This window comes from Brachyistius frenatus, unplaced genomic scaffold, assembly GCF_029030835.1.
Source record: "Brachyistius frenatus isolate BFR_SWC_R1_liver_20210118 unplaced genomic scaffold, ASM2903083v1 Contig_222, whole genome shotgun sequence".
NCBI classification, from domain to species: domain Eukaryota; kingdom Metazoa; phylum Chordata; class Actinopteri; family Embiotocidae; genus Brachyistius; species Brachyistius frenatus.
In genome coordinates, this window is record NW_027210821.1 from 382,540 (window position 1) to 399,620 (window position 17,081).

General features: G+C 45.7%; 1 protein-coding gene across 1 annotated transcript in view; it reads left to right on the forward strand.

The window, feature by feature from the left end:
• The window catches only part of kiaa1109 (KIAA1109 ortholog), a 74,981-nt gene that overhangs the window by 17,046 nt on the left and 40,854 nt on the right, over nucleotides 1-17,081 (forward strand). Inside the window, 24 exon segments of the mRNA XM_069719739.1 lie at nucleotides 152-289; nucleotides 1,294-1,470; nucleotides 1,838-1,966; nucleotides 2,517-2,636; nucleotides 2,729-3,129; nucleotides 3,568-3,818; nucleotides 4,099-4,339; nucleotides 5,526-6,017; nucleotides 7,177-7,268; nucleotides 7,271-7,446; nucleotides 7,569-7,706; nucleotides 8,199-8,269; nucleotides 8,530-8,703; nucleotides 10,206-10,326; nucleotides 10,479-10,628; nucleotides 11,172-11,299; nucleotides 11,499-11,701; nucleotides 12,364-12,564; nucleotides 12,672-12,883; nucleotides 13,678-13,829; nucleotides 14,130-14,280; nucleotides 14,433-14,585; nucleotides 16,126-16,366; nucleotides 16,578-16,726. Of these exon segments, the coding sequence (XP_069575840.1) occupies nucleotides 152-289; nucleotides 1,294-1,470; nucleotides 1,838-1,966; nucleotides 2,517-2,636; nucleotides 2,729-3,129; nucleotides 3,568-3,818; nucleotides 4,099-4,339; nucleotides 5,526-6,017; nucleotides 7,177-7,268; nucleotides 7,271-7,446; nucleotides 7,569-7,706; nucleotides 8,199-8,269; nucleotides 8,530-8,703; nucleotides 10,206-10,326; nucleotides 10,479-10,628; nucleotides 11,172-11,299; nucleotides 11,499-11,701; nucleotides 12,364-12,564; nucleotides 12,672-12,883; nucleotides 13,678-13,829; nucleotides 14,130-14,280; nucleotides 14,433-14,585; nucleotides 16,126-16,366; nucleotides 16,578-16,726 (4,461 nt within the window).

Here is a 17,081-nt window from a genome sequence, read left to right on the forward strand (position 1 = left end):
GAAATATCAAGATTCTGTGCCCACAAAAAAAAAAAAAAAAGAATGAAATCAGTGAACATTCACCGTCTCCTGGCTCGAAAGGAATTATTCCTCCATGTGTGTTTAACAAAACAAGTTGACGTGTGACTCCGTGTGTTTGCCGACTTTCCAGCACTGCAGCAGCGAAGGTCCCGAAGGTCCGTCGGGCTTCTTGGAGCGTCTCTGTTTCGAGATGAAGAAAGGTTACAAGGAGACGATGCTTCAGCTGCTCCTGTCTCCCATGCACATCTTCATCAGCGACAACTACCAGGTATCAGCAGTCACACGCACGAACGCCGCCTGATGCTGCTCACATCGGCTCCAAACTTCATTTAGATTTTATTTCTATGAAAGCATAAACTAAAAATAAATGTCTGTCTTAGCTTTGCACACAGTAGTGAAGGAGCCATGTTGGTGCAACTTTCCCAGTACAGCAACACAGACTACCCGCCTTCATGTGTTAATAAACTCAACAATAAATACACAAGCATTTACTGTTTAATCTGCTGACTGACAGGCTGATTCAGCCCGTAGAAAACACCCTGAATGAAGCCTGCAGTCAGCGTTGCATAATGTTAAACACACTCGCAATAGAGGCGTTTGCATAAGCAGCTGCATGTTGTATAACCACCGCATTTCTAATCTGTAGCTGTGAGTTGGATCCTATTTGCTGCTGAGTGAATAACTTCCCATAATCCCCGACAGAGAACGTTTAGTCGTCCTCTGGTGAATAAGCATTTTCTTTCTTAAATCTTTGGCACGTGGAGGGCTTTTTTTAAATAAGAAGTCAAGTGTTACACTTTTGGAAAAGCTATAACATTTAATTCTTGTCCGTTAAGTTTTTATTTTTAATTACTGAAGCAAGACGTGACACGTGAGAATATAAATTAGACGGGACTTGACATGACACGGACGATGCAGCGAGGAACAGAGTTCAATACAAATATGTAAACAGACAAACAAGACCGAGCAGGAATAACTAAAAGAAAGGAGAAAAATGGAAAAACAAAAGACGAGGAAACATTAATTAATCAAGCAATAACTCAATTGTAAAGACAAATAGGTAGGTGAATTAAAATTAATCGAATTCATTATAGTAAAGTATTGTGAAAATGGAAAAACTATATAAAGAAAATAAAACTGTGTGAGTATGGATATAAGTAGAGGCAGCGTGTGTGTGAGGAGAGGTCAGATGGTCAGATGGGAGTCCACAGTTGTTAACAGGATGTTCAGTTTGTGATCTTACCTGGAAATGTGCGTGTCTTCCTCCCGCAGCGTCCCACGGCAGACGGCGTGCTGAGGGACGGACACCTGAGTCTGTCCGGCCTGCAGATGAGGGCTCACGCCATGTTCTCGGCTCAGGGCATCCCTCTGGGCAGCGACACGCTGGAGTACGCCTGGCTCATCGACATGCAGGCCGGAGGACTCACCGGCAGGGTCACCGTTCCTCAGGTGGGTTTTATGAGCCGCTCTGACATGTGAGACCCATAAATCTGTGCAGACTTAGATCCCCATCACCTCGTGGATCTTCGGGTCAGCTGAGTGTGTGTGTGTGTGTGTGTGTGTGTGTGTGTTTTTCAGATGCCTGTTTGTATGAACTACCAGTCAGTCCCTCCTGGAAATCTGCTGATCATAATAATTGACACAAATTCATGTAAACTCTGTCACATTTGCAAAAGTTTGCAATTCTTTTAAATTCCTGAGGTTTTTTTTTTTTTCCTCCCACAAAAATGTTGTCAGGAGAAGCTGTTCTGAAAGTATTAACGGCATAAAGTATGTTTTTTTTCAAACAAAACTTGTGTGTTTGTGATGTTTTTAGGTGGCCAGCATGATCGAATGGGGCGAGACGTACGTCTTCCACGTGGTGTCCCGAGAGTTCCAGCTAGAACAACCGAAGCCCTCCGTCATCTGCCAGCACGGCGTCGACCGGCGGATCTGCGATGCCAAGGTACAAACGAGCAGCACACCCCGAGACCCGAACCTCATCTTCACTCTCCGCTGAAGCTGCCCAGCTGTGGTTTGAACTAGTTCGCTGCTGTTTGTCTGCTGGAAGCTGCTAAATGAGATCATTATGTCCCGAGGCTGTTTTTTTTTGTTTTTTTGTTGCTGAGATTTGAATGTTTGTCCGAACTATCCAGTGTGAAATGTTCAAACGAGGTCGGATAACAAGCGGAGACCGCTGGCGTACCTTTTTCTCTAACAATGTACGAGTTAGAAAGCATGCTTTCCCATCTCCTGATGTACTTACAGCTGCTATACATAGCACACATACACAACACCGCGCTATGTGAAATAACGCCGAGAGAAACAACTCGGTCTTGCTTATATGAGAACACTAACAAGGATATTTTTAAAAATACGCCTGCCTGAAAGCCCTCATTAGTTTCTGACAACTGAGCAGCCATGGCTACGGGCTCTGCAGCAGTATGTAAAGTCTCACACTGAGCAGCCTGTCTTCTTTGAAAAGTTTGTGGTACTAAATGATGGCTGTCTTCCAGCTGAGCTGCCTCCCCGGTCACTGTCGCACATCGGAGGAGCTGAAGTACACCATGACTCGGCTGGCCGTGGACGGAGTCGACCTCTTCTTTGTGGAGCACGGCTGTGCTGCCAATGTCAAGGTAATCTGCACCCAACATTTCTTCATTTTGGTTAAACTTGTTCCACTAGATACATATTGTTGGTGATGTTTGGTTTTTATTCTCCTCTCCAGACGGGTATTGTCCGTGTAGCCAACTGCAACCTGCACAACCAGGCGGTGGGAGAGGGCATCAGCGCCGTGGTGCAGGACGTAAACATCCGGCAGTACATCGAACAGCAGCAGCAGCACGGCGAGGTGACCAGGCTGCAGGCGGCCGGACCTGGTCCCGGTCCTGGTCCTGGTCCCGGTCCCGGTCCCGGTCCTGGTCCCCCGCCGGGTCTCGGTCCCCCGCCGGGTCTCGGTCAGCCGCCGGGTCTCGGTCCGCCGCCTCTACTGCGACGCTCCTTCTGGCTGGAGGCGGGTTCGGTCAACCTGAACCTCATCACAGCAGATATCGCCCTGGCCGCCGACCACCCGGCCAAATGTGAGGTCCAGAGGCATTTTCTGGAGTTACACGATGCTCAGAGCAAAAGGTAGAAAACAGTCATTTATTGTTGGATTTTTTTTTTTTTAAGCTTTTACCACAGAAAAAGATTTCTAGATTTTTCTTTCAGCCGTCCAGATCAGCTTTTTAGCCCTTTTGTGTTCCTTGTTTCGACAACTCGTTGTTTACAGGATCTGATTCTCAGTTCGAGTTACTGGTTTTCACAAACTACAGAACTGAGAGATCTTTTTTGATTAGTTTGTAATGAATATTTGAATATTATGCTGACATATAAATTATGTTAATCAAGTTAATTAAATATTTTTCTGTATTTTATCATATCGTCAAGAATGTTGTTATCGCACAAATACCCAGCTATATCGTGATATTATTTTAGAGCCATATCGTCAAATTGAAATATGCATGTATGTGTTCATTATTGATGATTACCCCCCCCCCCACCCCCACCCCCGTCTCCTCCCTCCAGACTCTGGTTCCTGTGGCCCGAAGAGGCCAACATTCGCAACAAGCGCAGCAGGAACCGCTGCGGCTGCCTCGGAGGCTGCCGGTTCTTCGGCGGCACCAACATGGGCCTGGACTTCTTCAAGCTGGAGGAGCTGACGCCCTCCTCCTCGTCCGCGTTCTCCTCCTCCAGCACCGAGTCAGACATGTCTTACGGCCAGTCCCTGCTGCAGCCCGGGGAGTGGATCATTACCAAGGAGACGCCCAAAGTGGATGGTATGGATGTGTTTAAATTCATTCTACATTTCCTGATATCCTCCGTGGAGATGCTTGAGGGTTTTATGTAAAATAAAGAATAATTAAAATCTACACTGTTTTAATTTGTTCCTGACACAACGAGAACTTCTCTTTCTACATATATTGTGTATTAACTGAGAATGTTTTGGATATATGATGATACATTGAACTTTTCATCTGCGTGTGACTATTTCCTAACAAAACACCGACGTGAGGCCACAAGATTTAGTTAAAGTTGGTTTTCTCTGTGTGTTCTCAGGGAGGGTCGTCGGACTGAAAACGGACTCGCGCTCCCCCTGCCTGCCTCCCGAGCTGCCTGAGAGGCGGGCTCAGCAGCACCTGAGCCTCCAGGTGCCCCTGCGGTCCCACAGCTCCGCCTCCTCCTCTGAAGAAAACAGCTCGTCCAGCGCCGCCTTGCCGCTGCTGGCCGGAGAGAGAGACACGCCGTCGCCGAGCACGGAAGAACGCATGTTCCCCATGAACGGAAAAAGCCCCGCTGAGTGAGTAACAAACGACCGCTGCAATTTACTCTGATATATGATCATTAGCAGCACAACCAGGATTTACAGCCTGGTTGGAGTTGCACATTGTTTATAGTCAGGTAGATTTAATGACCATACACTTCCTGTAGAGCCTGATTTACTAAGACCTTAAATACAGGGTACCAAATTGCGTGTTTATTCCAAAAGATTGCAAATAATTTTTGCCCCCGTTTTGCAGGTGATTTACGAAGAGTAAACATGTCGTTGATATCAGGTGCAGATTGTTCTATTTAAATGAAGGGTTTGTGTGTTCTAAAGTGATTCCAGCCATGAAAAAACTAGATCAACTGCAAAAGGAAAATTTGATCCCATTGAATAGTGGAGGAGGTCAATAAGAGCATTGTTGAGCTACAGCAAAGAAATATAACAGGAAGTCAATGCCTTTGGAAAACCAGAAAGATCAATAGATGAAATTAAGGGAAGATTTTAGGCGAAAAATAAAAATTGGCTTAATAATAAAATCGGAGGGACGATGGATGAGATGCTTAAACAAAGACTAAGCAGCAGGTCCAGATCTGTCTGTGAGGACCAGGTGACTTGGTTTCATTCAGTGGGAACCTTATGAAGCTACCTGTGACGCTACAGAGCATTCAGCACCCGTGACAGCACACCTGGAAAACAGGACTGGGATATCCCAGCAGCGACACGCTGGAATGACTCCAAGGCAAGAAAATGCTGAGTCATAAGAAGCTTCGTCATTGCTGGTATTGCGTGGCTCATCCTTGTTGTTGGCTGAAAATCATCATTCAGTTGATTCAATAACTCAGAAATATCATCTCTGGAGAGACCAGAAGTGTTTCCACCTTCTCAATAAGATCAGCCGTCTCTCCTGATGTTCACCTGGTTAAAACCTTCAGTCGTACTAAAATACACAACAATCACTTGTCCTATATTTACTGTCAGCTTTAGTAAATATCATTACAGGTGATGAATTTATCTATTTGCATTTCCCCTCCCAGTATTTTGCATGTTCAAGTAGAAACGCCCAATATTACATATGTATTCAGACAAACATGCTAAACGCCTGTTAAACTGAAAGATGTCATCCTTTTTTGTGGGTGGTGTGAAGTTTTCAGGTGATTTTTACACAAACCGTGAGTAGATTGGTCCCCAAGTGATTTTATTTTCTCCTGTTGCTTTGCAGCACGCTGGGGGACGTTCCTGAGGTCTCCCCGGTGTCCCCCAACAGCTCTCAGGACCGGTCCTCGGTGCGCTCGCCCCTCTGCTCCCCCCTCAAGCGCCAGTCCTCTGTTCACTCCAGTCGGCTGGGCAGCACCAAGAGCCTGTCGGCGGCCGTCTTCACAGAGAAGCTTCCTCCGGTGCTGTCGGGAGGCGTCCAGTTCAGCAGCGAGGTGTCCCGCAGCGACGAGAACGTCCTGGACTCTCCCCGTCAGCGCAGGAGCTACGGTTCCTTCCCCTTCACGCCGTCGGCGGACTCCAACACCTTCCACCAGTACCGCTCCGCCGACTCCAGCATGTCGGTGGCCGACAGCGAGGCCTACTTCTCTGCCGCCGAGGACTTCGAGCCGATCAGCAGCGCCGACGAGGGCCCGGGGACGTACCCGGGCCGCAAGAAGAAGAGGAGGCAGCAGATGCAGCAGCCGCAGCAGCCGCCGTACCACATGGAGACCTACAGGTCAGCCCAGATGAAAACACACCGAAGGAAATACGCTTCAGCCAAGCTCCCAAAAGTTCTCAAAGTTAAAGAGTTAGAAAATTCCAGAGGAGACGAGGTGGATGGTCGGATCAAGTACAAGGTTAAGAATGGGATTAAGGTGATGGTGGATGGTAGACAGCTCGCAGGAACATCAAAGAGTCTCTTATCTCTCAGCTGTATGAGCAGAGGAATTAATGACCTGACGAGGGAAAGTTCCGACCTTGGCAGATTTCTTAGTGTTCCCACTTATAAATAATGTTCAAGAGTCGTTATGAAGAAATTTAGATTTATGATTTACATGCTAAGATGAAGGCAAGAATTTGATTTTTCAGGCATCAAATTTTCACTTTCAATTTTACAAAAACATGCATTGAATTAGTTTTGACTTTTTTTTCTTTTTTTAATTGTAGAAGCAAAAAAAAATATAGAAACGTTGTGCTTTTTGAAAACAGACAACCGACATCTTGGAGTGGCTGTAACAACAAGACGTGAACACATGTTTACGTCACAATAATTAATTGTAAAACGTCCATGTGGAACAACGAGCAGGAATACATGAACCGCGTCACGTCATTTTTACGTTTAACACCCAACATGTTATGAATGTCATCGTTTAAAGCGACGCGCCCCGAAGCCGAACACTTTGCAGCCTCCATTTATTACCGTGATTCGATCACGCAGGCATTGATGGGATGTTGAGATGTTGAGGCGTTGCAGCAAATGAGATGTTTGATCCACACGCAGCCACTTAACTGCTGCTGTGTTTTGCAAATTGGATTTCGCTCTTGTTCTGCAGGTACCTCGTCATTTTTTCTATTACCATAAATTGTTCTGTCATTGATTTCAGCACGCCTTTTCATTGATACAGCCTCCACAAATAATCAATTTGCTCGCGTGGAAAGTTTTCAGCTGGAAGGAGCCTGCGGGAACATGAAGCAGAGTTCGAGAGCGAGAAACTAGGCGGGCAGACTTTTTTCAACATTGTGTAACGCTGCTAAATGACTGTTATTAACAGCACTCAGAGTTTGAAGGGATTGTAAAGAGGAGTCGTATTCAAGTGCAACAAAACACCATTTTCCACCAAAACACCCGAGTTGAAACCAAACCTCAACGTACTCCTCTGATTCCCTTTCTCCAGCCGGAGCTCCATCTACCACAGCGTGGAGGGTCCCCTCACCTACGTCCTGAACGGGGAGCTCATCACCGAGCCGCGTCCTCTCCCGCTGCCTCCCCTCCCCCGCTGCCCCCCCAGCCGCTGCACAGCCACACGTCCCAGGCCTCTTTCGTCTCGGCGCTGGCCATGGAGGAGGAGAGCTCGGTGGAGGCGGAGAAGATGGCCGAGCCGGGCCTGGTCACACGGCAGCCCCACGTCATGGCCTGCTACCAGACCTACCTGGCCCACTACCAGGTGAAGTCTTCTGCTGCTCTCCAGGAAAAAAAACAACATTCGTTCATATGAAGTCTTAAAACGACAACATTATTGGGCTCGTTCATTTTCAGCGTGTTGACGTTTTACATGTTTCTCTTCAGGTCTCCAACTGGTCTGTGAAGCAGCCCACCAACAAACGGACCTCCAAATCTTCTCTGCACCGCCCCCTCGATCTGGACACGCCCACCAGCGAAGAGAGCTCCGCCTCTTTTGATCAGCTCTCTGTCCCGAGCTTTAAGGTCTTGGACTTGAATTTATTACCTTTTAGGGATGGGCATTTCAAACCAAACTATTCGATTATTAACCGAATACTCGACTTTTCGATGGCTTTAGTTGTCTTCTCCTGTTCGCAGCGTGACGTCTAATCTCACAGCTCCACACAGTTTTATCTGCAAAGCTCCAGAGAATGATTGCAATGTGCTCTTCTTCTCCGTATGTTGTTTAATGGCGGCTTGCAGACAGCTTTTAGACCAATTAGCGCCATCTTCTGACAAAATAATCACAACCAGGCGCTGGTAAAAACGGGAAATAAGGAAGAATTATAGTCGCACATACTAATGGCATATTAAGAAATCATGTCCCATCCCAATTACTTACTTATTACTACCCTATTACACCCTTTGGCTTGTAGCTGCAGCAGGATTATCTGTCATCTGTAATACTGTTAATGCTTAAACTGCATGTATACATTCACCCATTTTACTAGTTTAACATTTACTTTTGCATTACAGGTGATAAAGCAGGGCCTTTCAGCCAGCTCTCTGTTTGATAGAGGACTTCAGCTGATGGGAGAAAACAACAGGTATTTAAAGCACATTTATTTCACTACCTCGGTTCAGAAATTTTTAAAACATATCCACATAGAGAAGTTGTTTTTTGGTAAATATGATTACACAGAGATTCACCAATGTGGAATTTCAGTGCCCATAATTATAAACAGGAATGATCCGTTTGCAACCAATAATCATTATTGTTATTATTATTCACCAGTGATGTCCGACCTCACGCCGTCCTTTCAGTGTGTTTAAAGCCGGATGTAAGAGCGTCTCTGTTCCTTCACAGCACACCGTACACGCCGCTGGATAAGAGGGCCATGGAGAACACAGACGAGGACACGACCACGGATGATTGGACGCTGGAGCAGCCCCTCGCTCAGACCAGGACCACTGCCATCGTGGAGGTGAAGGGGGCCATCAACGTGGTGCTCACGCCTCTCGTGGCCGAATCCCTGGACAGGTAAGAACCAGGCTTCCTCCAGTGTGTTTTATTTGACTGTTTATCATGCTGCCCTTAAAACTAGCTTTTAAATGTCAATTTGAGTGATCGAATTAAAAAAAGGTTAACCTGGCGGCGGCCCCGGACTCTTTCTCACGCTGCACTTTTCTTAGTTCGGGGATATTTTTAGCCCGAGGCTAAGATTTGACCTTAAGCCAATTCAATCTCCGTGCACACTGCATCTTGGGTCTAAAATTCTGCTGACGCTGCATCAGAGTCTGATCTCATTCCTGATGGTCTGGCAGTGTGAATCTTTGGTTTGCTGAAGACCGACAGCTCTGGATTAACAATGGGTCTCACAAGCATTACTCATGGTTAGTGCAGTTTGGAAAGACAAGTTTGAAAAGAGGCCAACATCCAAGTAATGACCCAGTAAATCAAGGTTTACATGACTTTCTGTGGGCCTGATTTATTAAAGGTCTGCGGGTGTAAAATCACATGTAAATTTTACACCACCAACAAAAACATGTCCAAACTGATCTACTAACGACGTGCAGAGAGGATGACGTCTTTCAAATGTGCAGTTTAACGCATGTTTTGCGTGTTTTTCTGAATACATATGTAATATTGGGCGTTTCTACTTGAACATGCAAAATAATGGGAGGGGAAATGCAGATAGATAAATTCTTTACCTGTAACGATATTTACTAAAGCTGACAGTAAATATAGGACAAGTGATTGTTGTGTATTTTAGTACGACTGAAGGTTTCAATCCGATGAACATCAGGAGAGACGGCTGATCTTTTTGTGTTGAGATGAGACGCAGGAAACCAAAGACTACGTAGAGAAGGTGGAAACATTTCTGATGTCAGAGGCAGAAATCACTCAGACGTATCGTCTCTCCAGAGATGATATTTCTGAGTTATTGAATGAACTGAATGATTTTCAGCCAACAACAAAGACGAGCTACCTCCTGTTTTATTATAAAACAATTTCAATTTGATTTTTCTCCTAATATTTTGCCATCTACTCTTAATTTCATCTATTGATCTTTTTGTTTTTCCCACATTGACTTTCTCACTGATTATCTCCCACATAGCGTTTCTTCCTGTTATATTTATATTTATTTGCTGTAGCTCAACAATGCTCTTCTTGGCCTCCTCCACTATTACCTCTGATTCAATGGGATCAAATTTCCTTTTCCGGTTGTTCTGGTTTTGGTGGCTGGAATCACTTTAAAACACATAAACAGCTAATTTAAATGAAGCAATTTGCATCTGAAATAAATTACGCAATCACTCAGTAAATCACCTGCAAAACGGGTGCAAAATAAATGTGCAAACTTTTAGAATAAACATGCAATTTAATATCCTTTATTTAAAGTCTTAGTAAATCAGGCTCTATATGTGCTGGTCATCATTACAGTTCGTGTTTTACAAGTGTAACTCAACATAAAACTAAATGTTTATAATTCGGTGAGACTTTTAGTTGTGTTTCAGCTGTCTGTGTTCGGTTTGTTTCAGGTACATCGAGTCCATGGTCCACTTTGCGAGTATCCGACACCCAGCTGCCATCCTGGACGACCTCCACGGGAAAGTCCTCAACGAAGCCTATCAGATCAGCAAGTCCACCGTCACCGAGTCTGTGAGTGCAGTCATGAGAATGAGAACAGAGCAGCTTGACGATCTAAACCAGATTTAACACAATCAACTTCTAAAAGTGACTTGAAGTGCTCTTACTTTCCGGCGACTGATCTCCCTCCCTGGGTTTTTTTTTTTGTTTCCGGATCCGCACAGAGCCAAACAGGCAAGCAGGAGCATAAGCTTTCCAAGACAGAGGGCACGACCCCCGGCTCCCTCAACACCTCCCACGGCCAGACAGACCTGTCCGTCAAACCGGATAATGTGAAAATCAAGGGCCTCCAAGCCAACGTCTCCATCCCCAAGGTGAGACCCGTGACCCGGAATAATGAGAGGCCACCGGTGCTCCTCACAAATGGGCTCCGACCAGGAGAGGTTCGAGAATCACCAGCGCTGCCGTAGATCACTTCACATTCAAACAGTGAAGAAACAACGCGCTCTGCTTTTGTGTAGAACAATAACGGATGGCCTACTTATTAAAACTTTTTATTTATTTTTTTATTTTATTTGGAAGCAAACATTTTACCTTTGAGATGCAGCCTGAACTCTCAAAGCCAATCAGATTCTACTTTTCCTGTCCTCTGAATGGGAGCTGTGAATCGCTTATATGGCTGCTTAATAAAGTCCTTATATTTGAGTTGACAGCAGTATTGATTTTACGTTTGCCGTCTTACATTTGGGGAAAATAGCCTCACATGCAGCATGACTAATAGTTGTTACTGTGCTATTGATCCTTGTGGCACTATAATTTGTCTTTTTAAGTATATTCTCATGGACATAATTATAATTTATGTCCACAGAGAGCCGTATTTTCCCGTTCAGTTTGTTTTTGTTGTCTCTCCCGTGCAGGTGAACCTTTGCCTCCTGCAGGCCTCCGTAGAGGAGGGCTCCCCGTCCTGCTCCAGTAAGTGTGTCACACACGTGTCTCTGGTGGCGCTGTGCTTCGACAGGATCGCCACCCAGTTCAGGATGAACCGGTAAATGCCGCCGTGTGTGTGTGTGTGTGTGTGTGTGTGTGTGTGTGTGTGTGTGTGTGTGTGTGTGTGTGTTTTACACGCTGTGCTTTTTCAGGAGTCTTTCCAGAGAAAATGTTTAATTTTAGAATAAAAAAAAGAAAATCTAAATTCTGATCTAATCTAGCCCGAACATAACACGTTTTCCGTCTGCTCCTTCCAGGGGAATCGTGGAGGAGACCCCCAACACCACAGAACATGGCCGCCCCTCCGTCATGTTGGAGAAGTACGCCTCGGCCACCAAGATGCAGCCTCAGTCTTCTGGCTCGCTGCGCTCCAACGCCGGCATCGAGAAGGGCAAAGAGATCGCTGCGAGGCTCAACGTCCACCGCATCCACAGCCAGCTGCGCGGCCTCGACTCCACAGGTCGCTTCAAGAGAATCACAATTATGACATCATTATTTTTGTAATTATTTTACATCATCGTTGCAGAATTATTTCCATTCATCAGCTGACAGAAATCATCCTATTTCCATCTCTGTTTTCACGCTGTTTATATTTTGACTGGCACTTTTTTAATATTGTCACTTCATCATCTGCTGTGTTTTAATGCCACACGAGTGGAGAATTACATTGTTTGTTTTAAATACTGTTCCCCACCGTGTGCAACCTCTAAGCGGCAAACACAATTTTGTGTTTATATTTTCCATTGTTCTCTTCTTCACAAGGTCTGTTATTAAGGTATGATCATGCTTATATTGTAATAGTGGCATAAAATGAACAGGAAGAGGAAAATCAATCGTTAATCACAATTAGTTGGAAGACAATGAATCGTCAGGTAAAACGATCGCGATTGTTACTGCCCTACCTTTTTGAAAGTCTGACCCTGATCTTTTAATTCACCTATAACCTCCTTGTTAATGTGCTGTTTGAGTTGTCCACAGACAGTTTGTAAAAAAAAAAAAAAGGGCCATTTTAAGGGTAAAGGCTTTTAGTACATTTTGTGTTTATGAAGTGATTTTAAATGAAAAGTGAGGTATTTGAAATGTCCCTTTCTAACAGTTGCGTTGCTCCTTCTCCTCCCGTAGACATCGGCACATGTGCCATCACAGCGATCCCCTTTGAGAAGTCCAAAGTGCTGTTCGGCCTGGAGGAGTTGGAGGAGTTCTCGTTGGTGGATGAAACCGACGCTCAGGCCGCGGCGGGCGATCTGGGACGCTCCGCCACGTCTCTGGAGAAATGGGGCTGGATCATGTTTGAATGTGGCATCGAGAACCTCACGGTGAAAGGTAAACCGATCCCGACTCGTCGTAGGAATATCACAGCGTTAAAGACGAGACGAGGATGTCGGGCGTTCGTGTGCAGATGTGTGAACGTGTTGCACGATGTGTCGCAGGCGGGCGTCAGTCCGGAGCCGTCCTCTACAACACCTTCGGTGTGATGGGCCGCTCGGATGCTGGAGGGAAGACGGGAATGTCCAAGTCCAACGGCTCTACAGGCTCTCAGACAGGAAGTGGTTACAGCACTGACGTGTCCGATGACAACCTGCCGCATGACACAATAAGTCCCGCCTCCGATGTCAATGAGCACTCGGACTCAGACGACCAGGTGAGGTGCACAACAATGTCCTCTGCTGCTGCGAAGTGGATGAAAGAAGGCGGACGTAGATCTTAAACTCTGCTGTATTCAACGAGCTCAAACATAATTCATCTCCATGTTTTAGCATCATAGTTTAAGGCTGCACAGTTCAACTCCACATCTTCCTTTGGCATCAGCTTATGTACATTACTGTGCAAAGATGTCAGACATTTAAATGTTGGATACAAACATTTGTCTGTGACAGTTATTGTTTAATCTGATAATATGAAATATCATGTTTTAGATCTCCCAACATTTTTTTTTTTTTTAATAGTAAAATAACCCACTGAGGAATTTGTATGTTGTTAAAGTGAGCAACTAAATAACAGACCACTTTCCAAATGAAAATAGAAGGAAGAAGGCACGATCAACAATTTATACCAAACAGGTGCTTATGAACAACAACATAATAGTGGCTGGACCAACGGCTTGAACAGAAACAGATGTGTCGGGGACATAAACTGGGTGAAGACACAGGTGGTTGTCCTGCAGCGGCACCCGGCAAGTGTTTCCAGATGGGCTGTCGAGACTTTACAGTAGAAGGTCAAAATAACAGACTTGAGGAGTGGAAACAAAGGACACATCAGCCTGACTTTTCTTTAAAGTCAGATTTGATGTGATCTGATTGAGAGCGAAGAGATTAAAGTCAACAAACCAGAATCCATTTTGATCTTAAACATCTTGATGGAAAATCGAACTTCCAATCTGGTCGACTGTGACGAAGCAGCACTTCCTGTTAAATCCTGTTCTCTTCTGCTCCGCAGGATGAAGGGGTCGAATCTGACGACCTGAAGAAAGACCTCCCCCTCATGCCTCCACCGCCCGACTCCAGCAGCATGAAGCTCACCATCAGAGAGATCTGGTTCAGTTTCGCTGCTCCTACTAACGTGCGCTCACCTTCAGAGGCCATCTCCAGGTAGGAAATCTGATCACAAACTTATCAGAGTTCAAAATAACATCAGCCACACTTCACCGTCACTGGCTGAAGCACGACAAGTTCACTGGTCATTCGCTTTTAGTTTTGGGTTTAATTATAACTCAACTCAATGGTGTCTTCAAAAGAAAGTAAATCAATTCTTAACAGAGCAAAAGTTGCGGACATATTCATTCAGATTTTTCCGGTTTTAGGACTTTAGAAGACGAGAAAAACATAGAAGTATGAATATATGTTTGAGGATCTATTGATCATGATTCTCTGTCTGTTGTGTGTTTTTAGACAGTTGAACCTTCTCAGCACGGCCACGCCGGCTATCGGAGCCTGGCTGGTTCCCATCGACCAGCTCAAGTCTTCCTTCCGCAAACTGGACATGGAGGGAACACTGCGTGTGTGTGCTGTCATGGGCTGCATCATGACGGAAGCTCTCGAGGTCAGAAACACGTGTGTGGACACGTCAAGAGTGTGCAATGTCTCATGAATTAAACAAATATCTTTTAAGTAGCTGGTAGCTTTTAAATCTGTCTGTCAATCAAAAAGTTGTTACACACTTTTAACTTTTCTTGATACATTTTGTCGTTTCAGAAAAAGAGCATCCACATCCCGATCCGCAGCAAGTACAACCGTGTGACCAAACGGGCCCGCTACCTGCATGAGAACCCCTCCTGTATGCTCTGTAACATCCTGCACCGCTACCTGCAGCAGGCCGACTACTCTGTCATCGAGGAGGCCACCATGGTGACTTTCACAAAGCTCTCACCTTCACCACGTACACTTATGATTAGATAGATAGATAGATAGATAGGTAGGTAGGGAGGTACTTTCTTTATTAATCCCACAATTAATCCTAATCGCTACAGCAGCATTATAGATACAGGTAAAGCAATAAGGTAATAAGGGCTTTGATGTTGAGGGCTCTGTCTCCATGCAGCTCACCAGGGGGGACAGAGGGGGCAGAGGGGAAGGCAGCAGAGGTGTTTGGGAGGTGTGGTGTGTGGAGACAGATGAGGGCTGTGAACTAAACCTGTTGAAGAGTTTAGCTCATTGTTCCTCTCCAGGTTCCCCCTGGTTGTCTCTCTCTCCCCTTGAACCCAGTAATCTCCTTCATACCGGTCCACACCTCCCTCACGTTGTTCTGCTGGAGTTTGGCCTCCAGCTTCCTCCTGTAGGAGTCCTTGCACTCCCTGAGCTTCTCCTTCAGGTCGCACTCTCCTGAGCTCCTCCCTGTCCCCAGACCTGAAGGCTGCTTTCTTCTGATTAAGAAGCACCTTCAGGTCACTGGTGATCCACAACTTGTTGTTGGGGAAGCAGTGTCCAGTCCTGGATGGTACGGTGGTGTGTTCACAGAATTTAATGTATTCTGTGATACAGTCCGTCATGCTGTTGATGTCCTCCCCATGTGGTCCACACAGCACATCCCAGTCCGTGGACTCAAAGCAGTCCTGCAGGGCGTCTTTAGCCTCCTGTGTCCACAGTAGCACTATATGCATCCATTAAATTAGCATACAGAAGATCCAGGGTTTTATTGTTCCGTGTGGGGCAGTTCACGTACTGGTGAAAAGTTGGCAGTACTTTATCCAGACTGGTTAAAGTCTCCAGTAACTGCCAAAAATGCACCGGGATGCTGAGTCAGAAGCTTAGTCTCATTTAGCTTCATGCCTCAGTGAAACACGAGGCTGCACTCACGGTACTCCCTCTGGGTCTTTATGAGCGCACCGAGCTCATCCGTCTTATTGGCCAAGGACTTTACGTTCCCCATTAAAATCACTGGTATTGTTTAATTAATGGTGTTGAATTTCCTCCTCTTCACCTTCAACTTAGCGCCAGCTCTGCGACCCCGACGTCTTCTCGGCAGTTCATCCGGGATTTCAGGCCTCGCTCCAGGCAGCAGCAGCGGTTTACTCAGCTGATCGTGAGAGTAAACAATGCCCCCAGTCCACTGCGTGTGGCTCTCTGTTACAAAGAGGGAAAAAAGTAACAGAAAAGTGGAAAAAAAAAAAGTTACGGCCCATTGCCTGACCGTCACGTAACAAAACGTGAAAGAAAAACAACTCAGAAAAAAGACATAAACCTAAAACACAGGAGGAGCTGCTGCCACTAGCACGACGCCATCTTACATCAAGTAGTAACAATAAGATTAAGTTATGTGGTCTCAAAAACAAAAACTGGCACCTGCTGTCAAAGATCTTCGGGTCTCTTGGCTCTCCTTCACCGTTCAGATGAATCCATTAGCAGAGTGAAACGGTGGCACTGATCCATCTCTGCTCTCTCGTCCCAGAACGACGGCGTCCCGGCCCTCGTCACTCTGAAGAAGGGCCTGGTGGCTTTGGCCAGACAGTGGATGAAATTCATCGTGGTCACGCAGGGCTTCAAGGCTATCGGTCTGATGAGGCCCAACCAGCTCACCAAACCCAAAGAGCCCCAGCAGAACCTCGGGGACACCATCCAGGGCCTGGACAACGGGGCCGCGCTGCAGAGCGACACCAGCGCCGATGGGGCTGAATTTGAATTTGACGCAGGTGGGAACTTACAGCTCTCAGAGGGCTGATATTACAGCGAGCAGCCCATCTGGTACCACAGATGGGCTGCGAAACTCTTCACCTTTAGCTCTTCAGCGTTTGCATAGAAATAGACCTGAGATGTAGAGATGACTGATAGTGGTCAGATTCTTTATCGCAGGCTTTCACCCGTTTTTTTCTTGGAGTTTTATTCTATGTAATTATTGTGAAGCCACAGTGAGTGAACACACCATGCTGTTGGAGGGAGCATGCAGCCGACCGCCACCCAAAGAGGCCAACTCGGGTCCGGTGAGCGGAGTGGAGATCATGAGGAAACTGTCCAAGTCGCATGCACACAGCGAGTCTGCTCTCAGAATAAAGGTACAAGTCTGAGATGTAGTTTGTATTTCCCCATTCTTTCACTCATAAATGAACTTCATACACAAGCATCCACATTTTCATACATTTACAGGCATCATTTATTAATATGTGCATATCGTAAAACAACCATCTGGAATTTAAGGGAATTCTAAAAACTCTTTTCCAGACAGGGAAAGTCATCATTTTTTGTCCCAAGTCTTGGAATATCAGGGAATTTAGTTTGCATGTTTAAAATGTTATTTACAGTAATTTAAGTGGCATATTTTTCATGTGTGTAGCTATAATGTGTGTTTGGTAGCATTAGTGGTCACTGACAGAAACTGAAAATGTAGCTTATTAGGTTGCGAGCTAATTA